Source organism: Esox lucius, chromosome 5 (genome assembly GCF_011004845.1).
Source record: "Esox lucius isolate fEsoLuc1 chromosome 5, fEsoLuc1.pri, whole genome shotgun sequence".
Classification (NCBI taxonomy): domain Eukaryota; kingdom Metazoa; phylum Chordata; class Actinopteri; order Esociformes; family Esocidae; genus Esox; species Esox lucius.
The window spans coordinates 35605875-35623462 of NC_047573.1; the positions used below are offsets into that span (position 1 = coordinate 35605875).

Consider the following 17588-nt stretch of genomic DNA (forward strand, 5'->3'; position numbering starts at 1 on the left):
GTAAAATATGTCTATGTACACTCATGCACAGCTCTATGAAGTGACAAGGATGCAAGAGGCTGCTGAGGAAACATTCTCTCGACTGTTTGAATAATACAAATGTACTTTACGTTACCTGTGATGAATTATAATTTCTGTGTGTAGGAAATCCTATTTTTATAATGGGCAAGAATTGACTAACAAAGTGTGAGTCTTAATCCCCATGACACTTTCTGGCAAAATCTGAAATACGGGTTCCTTTATTTATTCCGTAGGATATTTTTAGATTCACTGTGTTTCTTGTAGACATGTAGATATCCATTGGACATGGTAACTCTGATAAATACTGGCTAAATATAAGCAAATTTTTTTGTAGAGTGGATTTATGAAAATATGTTGACAAAAATTACCTTATCTTGCATTTCAAAATGCAGAGGCCTTGAAAGCCTGTAGAGAGTACAGATCATGTTTGAATTAGTCAAGACATTCCCTATGGAAGGCGTAAACGGTAAAATAAAGTGTCCCTTTCAAGTTCAGCCGCAGGTTATAGCAATTATGACGTGTTGATTATATCCTTCTCCCATTTGTATTTCATATACCTTTTGACTGTTGGGTGTTTTTACAGGCACTTTAGGATTGCCATCCTAATCCCAGGAGTTGATACAGTGGATATAAAGTCTACACACCCCTCTGAAAATGTCAGGTTTTTGTGATGTAAAAGAATGAGACAAAGATAAATCATGTCAGAAAATTTTCCAGGGGCGGATCCTGCCTGTTGGGTCATTCTATCTGGCCCGTGAAACATCCAAAACATTTAAAATAATAAAATACCTGACAAGGTCCGCAGATTACTATTGCATATTTATTTTCAAATTAAAAGTCTCGTGGCACTCCCAGTAATAAGTACAGCAGTATCATACTGTCTGTTTAAAATACCTTTAAGTTGAAACAAGGTATTTGCGTTGCTATGATATGTAGGGGCCAGCACCACAATCCACCCGCGGAAGTTATAATTTGTACGTACTATACGCAATTGATGGATTGCGATCTCTGGGATTGAGCCTAAAAAAAGTTGATAACGGAAGCAGTGTATTTAAAAAACTATTGACAGGAAAATATTTATTTGCAGATGTTGTAGGTAAAGCAACTTGCTTAATATGTTAAGCTAACGTCACAGTTTTTAAAGAGTACAATTTGTAGAGGCACTTCCAGAGCTAGCATGCAGCGAAATACTAAAACTGTCACCTGATGCTACAATTCAACAAGTCCAAGCGCAGATGGAGCCTCACTGATGAACATCTTGCAGCAGTACCGCACACTGCTTCAACAGAACCACACACTGCTTCAACAGAAATTACTCCTGACTTTACTCCTGACACTTGTCAACGCCCATTCGAGGATCTCATGTTCATATTGAGTGAGTAGCCCTAAAAGTTGAATTCTTGGGTCTGGCTGCTGTGAATCGCTGTCGTTAAAAGCACGTAGTACAAAAAATATACTGTATGAAGTTAGATGACGGCAATTATACCAACATTTGCTTTGTGTGATACTCTTCAGAAGTGATTTCATGGACTTACAGTGGGGAGAACAAATATTTGATACACTGCTGATTTTGCAGGTTTTCCCACTTATAAAACATGTAGAAGTCTAATTTCTATAATAGGTACTCTTCAACTGTGAGTGACAAAATCTAAAACCAAAATCCAGAAAATCACATTGTATGATTTTGAAGTAATTTATTTGCATTTTATTGCATGACATAAGTATTTGATACATCAGACAAGCAGATCTTAATATTTGATACAGAAACCTTTGTTTACAATTACAGATATCATACGTTTCCTGTAGTTCTTGACCAGGTTTGCCCACACTGCAGCAGGGACTTTGGCCCACTCCTTCATACAGACCTTCTCCAGATCCTTCAGGTTTCGGGGGTGTCGCTGGGCAGTACGGACTTTCAGCTCCCTCCAAAGATTTTCTATTGGGTTCAGGTCTGGAGACTGGCTAGGCCACTCCAGGACCTTGAGATGCTTCTTACGGAGCCACTCCTTAGTTGCCCTGGCTGTGTGTTTCGGGTTGTTGTCATGCTGGAAGACCCAGCCACGACCCATCTTCAATGCTCTTACTGAGGGAAGGAGGTTGTTGGCAAAAATCTCACGATACATGGCCCCATCCATCCTCCCCTCAATACGGTGCAGTCGTCCTATCCCCTTTGCAGAAAAGCATCCCCAAAGAATGATGTTTCGTCCTCCATGCTTCACGGTTGGGATGGTGTTCTTGGGGTTGTACTCATCCTTCTTCTTCCTCCAAACACAGCGTAGAGTGGAGTCAAACACGGCGATTGGAGTTTAGACCAAAAGCTCTATTTTTGTCTCATCAGACCACATGACCTTCTCCCATTCTTCCTCTGGACCATCCAGATGGTCATTGGCAAACTTCAGACGGGCCTGGACATGCACTGGCTTGAGCAGGGGGACCTTGCGTGCGCTGCAGGACTTTAATCCATGACGGCGTAGTGTATTACTAATGGTTTTCTTTGAGACTCTGGTCCCAGCTCTCTTCAGGTCATTGACCAGGTCCTGCCGTGTAGTCCTGGGCTGATCCCTCACCTTCCTCATGATCATTGATGCCCCACGAGGTGAGATCTTGCATGGAGCCCCAGACCGAGGGAGATTGACCGTCATCTTGAACTTCTTCCATTTTCTAATAATTGCGCCAACAGTTGTTGCCTTCTCACCAAGCTGCTTGCCTATTGTCCTGTAGTCCATCCCAGCCTTGTGCAGGTCTACAGGTCCTAATGTCCTTACACAGCTCTCTGATCTTGGCCATTGTGGAGAGGTTGGAGTCTGTTTGAGTGTGTGGGCAGGTGTCTTTTATACAAAAGTTCATACAGGTGCAGTTAATACAGGTAATGAGTGGAGAACAGGAGGGCTTCTTAAAGAAAAACTAACAGGTCTGTGAGAGCCTGAATTCTTACTGGGTGGTAGGTGATCAAATTCTAATTTCATGCAATAAAATGCAAATTAATTATTAAAAAGTCATACAATGTGATTTTCTGGATTTTTTCCGTGTCCCACAGTTGAAGTGTACCTATGATAAAAATGTTAGACCTCTACATGCTTTATAAGTAGGAAAACCTGCAATATCGGCAGTGTATCAAATACTGTATGTCTGCCCTAATAACTATTATACCTATATAACTGTTATGCACTATACCTTATGTAATGTAGCTTACTCTGTTGAGTCAGAAGTTAAGTTTTAAGGCAAATATGTGTTGCAACATTTCTGTTGAGTAATAACCCTAAAAAGGGATATTTTTTTTGGCCTTTACCTGTTGTTTACTGAAAATTAAAAAAAAATCTTTGTTAAAGTAAATTAAGTTCAATTATGAAAACGGTGTTGCATGGAAAATAAATATGCATAAATATAAAATGCAAGTTAACAGAGTTGGCTTAGTTGTGTGTTTTTTAGGCATGTTTGTTAATAAAGTAATCTGGCATTTTCAGTGTGGCCCCCCTGTGAAATATATTGCCCACCCTTGATCTAATAGGTTCCGCATTCGAATCACAGTCAAAGCAAATTATGCATTAGGATTTGTTCCATATAGATAAAAACTTTGCTGGCTACAACCTTCAGTATCTGTGTTATAGTAAGCCTAAAATAAAACGTGGCAGTTATGTTGGGACTATTTCTGGTGGTTTGTTAAAGTATGCATCTGTGCATGCTTTTTGGGTCAGGATAGACAAATAACTTCACTGGCTACAACCTTCAGTAGCTACCTTATAGTAAGCCTGAAATAAAACGGTTTATATTGCAAATATTTCTGGTGGTATGTCGAAGTGCGCATCCATGCATGATTTTTGCAGTCATATAGGCTAGATCAAAACCCCTTGGGCAGTGAAATTGACGAAAAGGTCCGTTATTGTCACCTGTATTGATAGGTATTGTATCAGTATCATTCACGAATGAAAGAAAAACAAATGATTTTAATCCAATAGCTTTAGCTGTGTTAATTTCAAGTAGTATGTTAGATACTAGTAAGTTGTTATAATAGTTGTAATAAGCTGTTAAAACAGCCTGTGGCAAAAGCCATATGTTTTATAAATGCTATTTGTGGTGGAGGTAAACTTAACAAGAAACGAAATATTCAAACTTGGCATAATGTTAACGTGTGACAGAATGATCTAATGTCGAGATGCTATACCGACACTGTACAAGCACCATGGTGTAGCAGTTAATGATACAGCCACTCTCGTGGGAGACCCGGGTTCAAATCCAGTGAGGTTGATAACTACTTTTATCAAATTTAATTGCGAGCCGGCTGAAATAGACTTGCCTGGTTCCTATTCTGGTTTATTAATCTCATGCATTAACATGTGAACTTTCACAGCCCTAATTATAATATAATAAACACATCGAAATATAAGCCTTTGGTCATTAATATGGTAAAATCTGAAAACTTCCAAAACAAAACATTTATTCTTTCAGTAAAATACTGAACCGTTCCGTATTTTAACCAACGGGTGGCAACCCTAAGTATAATATTGCTGTTACATTGCACAACCTTCAGTGATATGTCATAATTCATTTGCCTGAATTTTACTTTATTAAGGTCTTTGTTAGGAAACATTTTCTTCACGCGGTTCGCAATGAGCCATGCGGCCCAAACTGCTGCATATACACCAATCAGCCATAACATTTTGACAACTGACAGGTGAAGTGAATAACACTAATAATTTCGTTATCATGGCACCTGTCAGTGGGTGGGATATATTAGGCAACAAGTGAACATTCTGTCCTCAAACTTGATGTGTTAGAAACAGGAAAAATGGGCAAGCGTAAGGATCTGAGAGACTTTGACAAGGGCCAAATTGTGATGTCTTGGATGACTGGGTCAGAGCATCTCCAAAACTACAACCCTTGTGGGGTGTTCCCGGTCTGCATTGGTCAGTATCTATCAAAAGTGGTCCAAGGAAGGAAAAGCGGTGAACCAGTGATAGGGTCCAGGGCGGCCAAGGCTCAAGGTGTCAAAGGCTGCCCTGTGTGGTCCAGTCCAACAGGTTAGCTACTGTAGCTGAAATTGCTGTTGCGTATGGGGTTGCGTAGCCACAGACCAGTCAGGGTACCCATGCTGACCCCTGTCCACTTCTGAAAGCGCCTACTCATTGGCACATGAGTATCAGAATTGGACCACGGAGCAATGAAAGAAGGTGGCCTGGTCTGATGAATCATGTTTCCTTTTACATCACATGGGTGGCCAGGTGTGTGTGTGTCGCTTAACTAGAGAACACATGGCACCAGGATTCACAATGGGAAGGAGGCAAACTGCCGGAGGGAGTGTGATGCTTAGGGCAATGTTCTGCTGGGAAACCTTGGGTCCTGCCATTCATGTGGATCTTACTTTAACACGTACCACCTACCTAAGCATTGTTGCAAACCATGTGGACCCTTTCATGGCAATGGTATTCCCTGATGGCATTGGCCTCTTTCAGCAGGATAATGCGCCCTACCACAGAGCAAAAATGGTTCAAGAGTGGTTTGAGGAACACAACAAGTTCAAGGTGTTGACTTGGCCTCCAAATTCCCTAGATCTCAATCCAATCGAGCATCTGCTGGACAAATAGGACCGATCCATGGAGACCCCACCTCACAACTAAGGATCTGCTGCTAACATCTTTGTGCCACAGCACATCTTCCTACAGAGGTGTAGTGGAGTCCATGCCTCAATGGGGCATGGCTGTTTTTGCTGCAAAAGGGGGACCCAAAAAATATCAGGCAAGTGGTCATAATGTTGTGGCTGATCTGTGTACCTTGACTCTGCTTCCCTAGTTAATATTGCCTGCTAACATTAATTCCTTTTAACTAAATACGCATGTTTGAAATAAATATACTACTCCAGTGGTCACCAACCTTTTCAAGCCTAAGATCACATCCCAAGTCCAAATGTAAACCAAGATCTACCACTTGCAAAAATTATGAAAAAACAAGGCCACAATGAAGTTTGACATTCTTTGTTGCCTGTTAATCACTACAAAAATACTTTTGTATTAATTGTATCTTAATTCTAATACATTTTTAGTATGAAAATTTGTTATTAATCCATATGTAATGTGCATTTCTCTCCGGCGCGTTCTGCAAACTTCATCTTTGCAGCCGACACAAAAAAAACCATTTGTTTATTAATAAACAATTAAAACGTCTCATTGAAATATTTTACATATTCATAATCATTACTTTTGCTGGTTCTTTGAGACAGCTTTTAGGTGCCGTTTACATGAACGCGTCACCACTCCATCAGAACCGAAAACATAGAGAGAGCTCTTCTTATGTAAACTATAGGCTATTTGATTGGACAGCCTCTCCCTCCCCAGACACCATTTACTGCGCACAATAGGCTCACACATGGTGCATTTAAAATTAATAAATAATAATGAATACAAATATTTTTTATTTTTTTCTCTGATTTTGAAAACTCTTTGCGTGTACTCGTGTACTACTCTGTATTGATCTTAAGAAAGGCATTGATGTTTGTGGTACATTTTGTGCAACAATTGTGCTTTGGTCGCGAATGCGTTTTGTTAAATCACCCATTTGGCGAAGTTGATGTAGGCTGTGATTTGATGAGAGATTAACAGGCACTGCATTTATTAAATGCAACACAGGACAAGCTAGTTAACCTAATAATATCATCAACCTTGTGTAGTTAACTAGTGAATATGTGAAGATTGATTGTTTTTTGTAAGTTTAATGTTAGCTAGCAATGTACCTTGGCTCCTAACATCCCCAAGTAACATTAAAGGTAGGTGTTCCACGAGTGGGAAAAACAGGTGAATGTATAAAGTTAGGGTGTCTGTTCCTACATTCTTTCCTCCTCAGTCAGTTTTGCCATTTCAGGCCCAAGTTGATAATTTAATGTCTGATTTCACAGTAAAGGGAAGCTCTTTAAACACAGTGAAGAGATTCAGTTGTAGAGCATGTGGTGTGTACAAAGTGCATTCCATTGTGAGGGTAATTACAGGTTTGGGATTTCAGAGTTTTCCACACTTTCTGCCCTAGCTTATGTCCAAGCACAAAAATAACTTACAACAGTTTCTTAATTTGGAGAGATAATGTCCAAACCCTTGTTAAAATGAACATTCTGAATTTTATTATGCAAATAAGTAAGGTTAACATGTGTACAAACACTGATATTATTCCTTTTGTCCATTAGACAGATGGATGATTAAATCAAATGAATACACTGTTCATTTTGTCAGGCAATAAAAACCATTGTCAACTACATTGAACAAAGGTGTTAACCCTTTAGACCCCAATATAATTCTAAAATGCTTCTGTGGGTTACTGCAAACACATTTTCTCACATTTCAAACAGACATGGCACAAAAACTAAGAACAAATTACATATTTACTCCAAGAGCACACACTGTTCTTTAATTTCATACCACATTCATGAATGTGTAAACCCTCGTGATTAAAAGATTCACACTCAACACAACCAAGAATTGGGGATAAGGGTGCTCTCCCTATTCCTTGCTAATGTTCTAATTCTTCCTTCTCTGCATATTTTTCCCCCTATACAAGTGCAGCACCCATTTGCCACTACACAACTCTTCTCATGAGCTTGGCAGGTAATCCTGGTAGTTAGGTGTAGCTACAGCAAACATTTACTAGAAACAATAACAAACATCTAACTGGTTTGCAGACTACATAAAAGTAAACATGGCAACTCAATCTGACAAGATTGAGCCAGCAATCATTCGAGGTCAACAGCTGATACGATCATAAAGTAAATCTTCAGACAGGCACACATCTCAATACTTAGGACTTTTTAAAGATAGGTGGGAGTATGTCGCACAATTTTCCACACATGGATTCAGGACATCACTATCAAGTCATCGCATTGTCAGCAAAGCACAATTCATGGCTCACCACCTCAATTCATCAATATTGAAAGGGACAGCTTGTTGCTTTGCAAGCAAAGTCTACATTTGCGGCCACACTAGGCAAATTGGACAGTTAGCTGGCTAGTTACCTTGGGCAGTTTCCGTATATGAATGTAATCTGAATTAACATGAGAACATCTAAAACATCACAAGAAAACATTGAGACTTGGAAAGCAATCATTCTACAGATGTTCTCGCCCAGTGTCTTGGAATGTCCTGTTGCTATGCATGCTATGTAAACCTTTTTGGTGGTTTCCAGGAATTACTTGCAACATGAGGTCATTGTTATCATATTGAATAGGGGTGGTGATAGTGTATGATAAATATCACAACACTGGGCATTCCTGCAGTCAGTATGCCAACTGTACATGCTTCCTGAACACCTGAGACTTTTCTTTTACTGCACAGTTTAGTCTGCATCTTTATATACTACACTTATCAGGTGGATGGAATATCTTGGCAAAAGGGAAAGCTTTTTTTGCTCATGGGAAAGATCCTGTATCTTTATTTCACCAACACTTTACATGTTTTTCTTTAGTGGATTATGGATAGGGCAGGAAGGCAGTATTGTTTGACAGGCTATCATCTCCATTGTCCACCCTTTGACAAGCTCTAATCTGTGTGGCATTGTATATTTAACTCAGAACATAGACCACATCCCTCTGTAAACCAGACCAAGCTATAGTTGTTTTACCCCACAGGTGATAAGAACTGGTACCGAGCTGTTGTCCTGGGGACCACAGAGACTGAGGCCAGTGTACTCTACGCAGACTATGGCAACTCAGAGAAGCTCCCCTTCGCCAGCATCCTGCCCATTCCCACAGAATTTCTGCAGCTTCCATTTCAGATTACCCGCTGTGCCCTCAAAGGTGAGAGGTGACACAAGTCTGTGTTGGTTGAGCTTCACTCCTAACCCTGTAGCGTTGATCCTATTAGAACACTTTCAGATTTAACCATTGTCTGTGTTGTACTATATGTGTATGGGACTCACCTTAGTATCTGTATCTGAAAAGGAATTTTCTGTTATGATCTATTTTCTGTGTTGATCTATGACTTATTTGTCTTTATGTGAATAATCCTGTTGGCACACATTTTTGTTGTTTTTAAGTCCAGTTTCATTCAGTAAAATGTTTGGGGAATTGGAAGTCTGTGATGTTTGGCTCTGGCCCTAATATAGGTACAGAGCATTTCCCATCAGTGTGGCCTGTGGAAGTCCTTGAAGTCTTTAGGGCAATGCTATGTGATGGGGTGCTGGCCTCTGTACAGGCCTTCGATGGCCACTCCAACCTGCTGTCAGTGTCTCTGCACATGGAGCGAGGCGGGGGCAGCCTCAATTCTATGATCCTAGAGGTACTGCAGAGCACACAAGCCTGCAATGCCCAGACATTGGTCCCCAGACAAGAGCCAGCCAAGTCCCCAGTCCTCACCACAGTTCCAGACAAGACCTCAGACAACAGCCTGGTGGCTGAACAGGACGAGGCCACAACAGCTACTGCTCCAGTGACCGGTATGTCAGTCAATGTTCTATTGTGTCCAGTGGAGGGCAATGTTACACAACACAATGGGAAGTCTGGTATATGATGGTAAATTATTAAAATAAATATTAGTTTAACATTGTGGCGCCTCTTAGACAAATGATACAGTGCTGCTTGAAAGTATGCGAATCCGACAGGTATGGTCATTGTTTATATAAAATACTCAAACTCAGTGTAAATTAAAATCTAAATCCCAATTCAGAAAACATATTCCAAAAAAATAAACATTTTATTAAACATTGTTTATTTAACAATAGTGATTCACTTACCAAAAACTCAGATTTCCTGTGTGCAAAAATATGTGAATCCCCTCAGTCAATAGCTTGTGGCCCCTCCATTATCAGCGTTAACCTGAGAAATAATAGTTCCCTATATGTGCAGTCGACCAAGTTTAGAGGTGTAAAAGCAGCCCCAGATAATTTTTTTCCCACCACAATGTTTGGTTGGGATAATGTTATTTTGATGGTAGGCAGTTTTGGGGGATTTGACAAACTTAGCAGTTTTAACTGGCTCATCTGTCCAGAAAAAAGAACTAACAGATACCTTCAGGTTTGTCCAGTCAAACGTTTGGACATACAGTGGATATAAAAAGTCTACACACCCCTGTTAAAATGTGAGGTTCTTGTGATGTAAAAGAATGAGACAAAGATAAATCATGTCAGAACTTTTTCCACCTTTAATGTGACCTATAACGTGAACAATTCTATTGAAAAACATTTTATCTTTGAGGGGGAAAAATAAAAAGCTCTCACAACCTGGTTGCATAAGTGTACACACCCTTAAACTAATACTTTGTTGAAGCACCTTTTGATTTTAATAAAGCACTCAGTCTTTTTGGGTAGGAGTCTATTAGCATGGCACATCTTGACGTGGCAATATTTGCCCACTCTTCTTTGCAAAAGAGCTCCAAATCTGTCAGATTGCGAGGACATCTCCTGTTCATAGCCCTCTTCAGATAACCCCACAGATGTTCAATTGGATTCAGGTCTGGACACTGGCTGGGCCATTCCAAAACGTTAATCTTCTTCTGGTGAAGCCATGCTTTTGTGGATTTGGATGTGTGCTTTGTCGTGCTGAAAGGTGAACTTCCAAGGTTTTGTGCCAAAATTTCCTGTTATTTGGAACTGTTCATAATTCCCTCTAAGGCCCCGGTTACAGCTGAAGAAAAACAGCCCCAAAGCATGATGTTGCCACCACCATGTTTCACTGTGGGTCTGGTGTTCTTTGGGTGATGTGCGTGGCGAAGCCATGCTTTTGTGGATTTTGATGTGTGATTTGGGTCGTTGTCCTTCTGAACTTCCTTTCATCACCATGCTTCACTGTGGGTATCATGTTCTTTAGGTGATGTGCAGTGTTGTTTTTGTGCCAAAAATACCTTTTGGAATTATGGCCAGAAAGTTCTACCTTGGTTTCATCAGACCATAACACATTTAACCACATGCTTTTGGGGGACTTGTTGTTTGTTTATGCAAACTTCAGCCAGGCTAGGATGTTTTTCTTTGTATTAAAAGGCTTCCGTCTTGCCACCCTACCCCATTGCCCATTCATATGAAGAATACGGGAGATTGTTGTCACATGTAGCACACAGCCAGTCACATGTAGCACACAGCCAGATTTTCCTTTAATGTTGCTTTAGGCCTCATGGAAGCCTCCCTGACCAATTTTCTCCTTGTCTTTTCATCACTTTTGGAGGGATGTCCAGTTCTTGGTAATGTCTCTGTTGTGCCATATTTTCTTCATTTGATGGTGACTGTCTTCACTGTGTTCTATGATATATCTAATGCTTTGGAAATTATTTTGTACCCTTCTCCTGACTGATATCTTTCAACAATGAGATCCCTCTGATGCTTTGAAAGCTCTCTGCGGACCATGGTTTTTGCTCTGAGATGCAACTAAGACCATGTCAGGGAAATCCCACTAGGACAGCTTAACTTTATTTGTGATTAATCAGAGTCACTTTAAATGATGGTGGGTGGGTATTGACTTCTATTTAATATGTTTGAATGTGATTGGTTAATTCTGAACTAGGATATTGTAAGGTTTTTATTTTAAAAAAAATCCCCCTCAAGGATTTCAGTTTGTTTTTCAATTGAATTGTTCACATTATAGGTTAAAGTGGAAAAAGTTCTGACATGATTTATCTTTGTCTCATTCTTTTACATAAATGGCATTTTAACAGGGGTGTATAGACTTTTTATATCCATTGTACCATAGTCATTCAAGGGTCTTTATTTATTTTTCACAATTTTCCACATTATAGACTAATAGCGATGACATCAAAACTACGAAATAACACATGGAATCATGTTGTAACCAAAATGTGTTAAACAAATAAAAATACATGTTTTAGATCCTTTAAAGTAGACAATCTTTGCCTTGACAGATTTGCACACTTGTGAGGTAGTCATGAAGCTGGTTTGGATATGCGGCTCCATGCTCAATGCTTATCATTATTCTATGTGATGAAAATATTGTTTGTGGGGCACCAATAAAAAAATATGAATTGCTTGTTAGAATTATTTATTTAATGTTCTGAATTTAAAACATTTATTTTTGTATAGTTTTTATTTTAGATAATTTTGGATTTCATTTTCATTCTTCACATCTATCGTATTTTATTTCTGTTTACAAAAATAGTTGGTGCCGTTTCAGTCTTATTTTTTGTTATATCCATTCTAGTTATAATGAGCTGAGAGGGCCCAAAATGGTTGGAAAGTCATTGAATTATATCAGTGCAACCACCTGGGGTAAAACAGATTTTTAACAAGTGCATTCAAGTAAGTTTGTTGATAGAAAGGAACACATTCAAACTCCCAGTTGGTAAGTGGTGTCGATAGTATTCTTACAAACACCTGCCTATGTTGGCGAGAAACGTGTTTTTACCAAGACTGGATACTTTTTTCTCTGCAATTCTGGTCTTTTTTAGCTTCACTGCAGCATGGTGATGTGTCTTGGGCAATGTAACCATTTATTTTCCGCTTTTTGTTCAGTGTTTTTGTAGCATATTGTAATTTAATAGTCCATGTGAAATCTTTTTACATTTTATCTAGTTTCAGAACTTGCTACTGCGAAAAAGAGTGAACCCAAGGAACTAGGAAGCCTAACATGTTCAAAGAGTCTGAATGGTATGTCTGCTCTACTAAATACATCAGCAGATACTGCTACCAGTTCAATGACTGTAACAGTTATTTTTTGTTCTTCCGAGTTGGTTAGGCACTGACTCCAATATTTGTTCTCCAGATTCTTATTCCCCATGTTGCTGCCAGGACTTGGTGCAAAAGGTGAGTACAGCTGAATAGGAATGCAGATTAACCTTCTGCCTTAGTTACATTTTTACCACAAACATTTTCAGTTATTGACACAAGGCTAGGATTTATGGAAGCATAAACACACAAAGGACTCTACGTTGCCAGGTAATAACCGTGTTACCTCAGTGGTTTGAAATGGAGATGTGTGGTTATTTCTTTGCAACACCGTCTGGAATGTGTTAATGCACTTATTAAGTGAATGCCCACATTATTAATTGGCTACATAAGACTCATCATTCTATACTTTTGGGTATTACCCAGTCTGGAAATATTCTGTTGCCATGCTGCCTGTCAACGTTAATCGCTGGTGTTTGGTAGTCAACTCCTGCATTTTGCAGCCTTTTTTCAAGGCTTTTTGAGTAATCTTTTTTAATTTGTTGTACTAGTGCCACCTTAATAATCTTTATTTATAGAGCACTTTTCAAAAGCATGTTACAAAGTTCTTAATGCAAAACAGCAACCTCAAAAAATGGTAATGTCAAACTCTCTGTTTGTTTAGCAAATTGCATGTGTCTGTGTATGAGCCACTCTGTCACTTACTGCTCCTTCTCACAAGGGAGTTGACAACAGCCTCATGTTGGTACAGGACTGCCCTGCACATTGAAAATTTTCAAAATGAATCGTCAAAAGACGTGGAATTATTGCACAAATATATTGTTAATAATATATAATTCCTTGAATAGAATTTAGTTTCTCGTATCCCCATTTCGCTAACGTTATTTCAACAGTAATTAATTTGCCAAATTTGAAGTTGAATATGAATTTTTCTGTCTTTTTATACTGCAATAATATTGTTACCGTGAATTATTTTGGTCACGATAATCTTGTAGTGAAAATCTGATATCATGACAGCCCTAATCCATATCCTGTGAAATAATTTTAATTTAAATCAGTTGTCAGATCTTATCCAAACTGACTTGTTTATAACAATATGGATTATTTTATTTAATGCAAAGTATAATTTCTAATTGAAGTATGCTGATCAAAACTGCTGTTTTTATATTTCTGACCTGTTGATATGCATTACATTTGGCACCTGGTTATTATTCTGGTTTGCATATATTTTAACAAGAAACATAGGCTTATAAAGGTAATAAAGCACTTACTACCTGCAATCATCTCGCTTCATTTAAAAACATGCTATTGTTTCTACTTAGGAATGTATATCATCTAGCATTAATTCTGTCACAATTCATTGAGTAATCATTTGATTATAAAAAAAATCTTCAATTATACGTTATTTCCCCAAGGATTCTATTAACACTAGAACTGACAGGCCTTTCAGACCCCCAGTATACGCCAGAGCCAAACACAGTTTGGCGTCATTACCATGCAAATCGTCTTTATTAGAATACACATTCTCCTCCACAGGATCACCATCCAACCAGAGCATCAGTTCATTTACTGGTTTGTCAAACAATATAGAATATAAAAAATTATGAATTACAGAATGTTTGTTTTAAATGGTTAATGAAATTTAAGAATTCAACGATGTGTTTGTATTGAAGGTTTTACACGAAAAAAAAGAATAACGAAAAGAATACGAAGGATTATTTCAAAGAACAAAGGCTATAGTATTTTCATTTGTTTATTTAGGCCCTACAAATGTACAAAATGAAAATTACACAGCCAGTCTATAGGTGATATGAATAAGTTATCAAAAACCAAGGAGTCCATTCCTCCAAATGAATAGGCTGTGCGAACCGACATCTTTGCAGGTCTATCTGGCCTGGTTCCATGATTCTCTCATCTTTTCACTAGACAAAAAAGTCAGTTTTCATCACTTATATGGAGTTATTGTATCCATGTCATTCAAGAATCAAAGAAAAACGTTGTTGTCATGAAATGAAATAGCTTTGGCCATGTAAAGTTCATCTTCAATCTTGCTAACAATTGGTCAATTCTTATGACTTTTCCAAGTACTTATTAGCCCACGACTGGTTAATAAGTTAAAAAACGGCCACTGGCAAAAGCCATGCAGTTCATAGATGCTATTTATGGTGGAAGTAAACTTAATAAGAAACGTCAGTCGGTTTAACACAATGCTTAATGGTATCTAGATAAATATTCAAACTTGGCGTTATGTTAATGCGTGACGAAATTATATAATGTCGAGACGATACTTAATGACGAGGTAGTATGTCCTAATCGGTCCTTACAGTAATCTCTTTCCAATTTAACACATTGAATATAGTGTATCAACCCTGTTATACCTGTTGTTGGTTTGGATGTAGGGAACTAGTTTTGTGAACCATGAAGTTTCAACTAATTGGTTTAATATTGCTGAACACCTCACATGTATAGGTTAGTGGTAGTGGTTAAAGACATCGCCTGTCACATAAAATTGGTGTCAAGCTGTGATCGCCAATTCCCCTGGCAATGCCTTAAGTATATCGCCTAGTACACAAAATGTCTGTAATGGATTTCTTCATGATGGTGTACAGAGTTGGGAAGTAACGGATATAATCTGTTATATTACCAACAAAAATATTGTAGTCCGGTTACAGATACTTTTGAAAACATTTATGATTACTTTTGGATTACTTCAATTGAAAAAGAATAGATGCACGAAATCATTGACACTTTGTATGTTTGAGTTTATTATTTAATGTTATAAAAACATTGTTATTTGAACCAAAATATGAATTGCGCCTCAGTTATGTATGTGATCATCATGTGTGCAAAGGTGAACGCGCATAACCAGGAGAAAATGTGTTTTGGGAAGCCAAAGGATGATTATTTGCATTTGACATGGCCACATCAACTCCGTCCAAACGGGTAGGCCATGTGATTCTGCTTGCTTTGCATCAATGCGTTTTAAAAATCCATCACCGGTGGCCATAAAAATCGCAGGTTACATTCGCGCAGGTAAATCTTACTAGGCAAGGCAATTTTATTTATATAGCACATTTCATACACAATGGTCATTCAAAGTGCTTTACATAAAAACAATTTAAATATCCATTTGACAGAGGTACTGTTACAGAAATAAGAAAAAATAAAAACCATTAAGAATATAAAATCAAATACAGAACAGTGAAGAAATAAGAAAAAACCGTTTAATACTATGCGGGCGTTCACGATTGCAAATGTGCATTCACGTGCCGGGGGTTACTGCAACATTTTGACAATGTTGGTTGTGGAGCAAATCATCAGAAAACTGTAGATTTAGTTTATGCACGAAAAGCTACGGATATCTTAATTTTTATATACAACAATGTCAAAACCCTTTTCAAGTAATTGCCATTTATTTTTCAACAATGTTTTGAAGCAATTAAAAACATGAATAAAACACAAATAACAGAACAGGCTTATGCATCATTAGATTTTGGGTTATGTTCAGATTAATTGGAATTACTGAATATCTGACAGACCTTTAGCGTGTAATGTAGAGATGGAGCCCAATCATATTAAGTAAAAAGCAATGGTTTAGAAACCCATTTTCAAAGGTACTGTAGCCTACACAACCCATAAGGTAAAATGCGAATTCCGTTTTTGGCCAGCTATGTAAACTCTAACATTGATTGATCCCGCAAAAGGTGTGCAGTTGGTTATAGGCTATTCCTATTTGTTTTCCAATGCCTCTTAATATGAAATTAATCTACAAGTAATTCAAAGTAATCAGATTACGTTACTGAGTTTGAGTAATCAAAAAGTTACGTTACTGAGTTTGAGTAATCAAAAAGTTACGTTACTAATTACAAATGTGGACAGGTAACTTTAAAAAGTAACCTACCCAACCCTGATGGTGCATATACACTATAAATAACTTCTTAAGACTGGTGAAGTAGAATTGGTATGCCCTAAGGTCTGATGTTAAGAACTAACTTCTGTGTTGAGGAAACATGTTTTTAACCTCCCTCTCTTTTACAGATTGATAAATTAGAAGAGCGCATTCTCCTCCTCATGAGGCAAATTGGTGGAAGCAAATGGGTGGATGGTCAGAGTGACTGCCATAAAAATTGAGCACGCAAGTCTGTGTTAAAGGAATATTAATGAATACATGTTGGTGTTGAGTTCTTTTCAAAAGTCATTTTACTTTACTGCAGTTTCCGTAGTTTTTTTCAGTGTCAGACGTGCCTAAATCTCTGTTGGTTGTGTAAGTTACGTTACACATTCTATTAATATTACATGAAAGTGTTTTGTTTTCTATGGCATTTCAGCTTTATATACCATAATTGTAACCAGTGAACTGCTTTTTCCATTTTTATCATTTGTTTTTGGTCATCTATATTTTCAGATTAACTTCATACTGTATTTTTATTTTTTTATTTTGACCTGAAAACTACAACAAGAACTGTATTTGAATTGTTTGGATGTTTGTTTTGATAGCATTTATTGTAGGAAGATTTACATTTTCCTAGTGGCATTCATCATTGGCTATGTACACAATCTAGTTTGGTTAGTTTTTAGATAATGTTAGCACTGTTGGGTTGCAACTTTGTACAAAAGTAATACAAATATTGTGTTTGTTTCATCTTTAAGTATTGATTAAAAGATTGTTGATCCAATTTGTGTGCATATTTAATGGGGTTAAGAACATGCACTACACTCTCTAGCTTGCTTGACGTTTTGCCAATCGGGTTATTCAATTCTTACCTTTTGTTTAACAAACGGTTGGAGTATTGTCAATCGTTTGTGTTGAACAGAGAACTGTGAGTTTACTCCCTGAGACGGGACAGACAAACAGCCATTTCAGGAGACTAAACTGTTATCAGTAGCATGTCAACATATGTTTTAACTAGTGCTGTGACCTGGATTGTAAGTTTGGCTAGCTGTGTAGAGAGTTTAAAAGGGGATGAGTTTGTTGAACATACTACAAG

The 17588-nt window shown here is 38.0% G+C and overlaps 1 protein-coding gene across 7 annotated transcripts in view; it reads left to right on the forward strand.

The window, feature by feature from the left end:
- tdrd1 (tudor domain containing 1) overlaps positions 1 to 17218 on the forward strand; it is a 148560-nt gene extending 131342 nt beyond the window's left edge. For all 7 annotated transcript variants that reach the window (XM_013131971.3, XM_013131973.3, XM_013131972.3 and 4 more), the window contains 5 exons: positions 8624 to 8791; positions 9100 to 9429; positions 12508 to 12582; positions 12698 to 12738; positions 16639 to 17218. In XM_013131971.3, the coding sequence (XP_012987425.2) occupies positions 8624 to 8791; positions 9100 to 9429; positions 12508 to 12582; positions 12698 to 12738; positions 16639 to 16731 (707 nt within the window). In that variant the 3' untranslated portion in view covers positions 16732 to 17218. The remainder of the gene's footprint in view (positions 1 to 8623; positions 8792 to 9099; positions 9430 to 12507; positions 12583 to 12697; positions 12739 to 16638) is intronic.
- Positions 17219 to 17588: the final 370 nt, after the last annotated feature.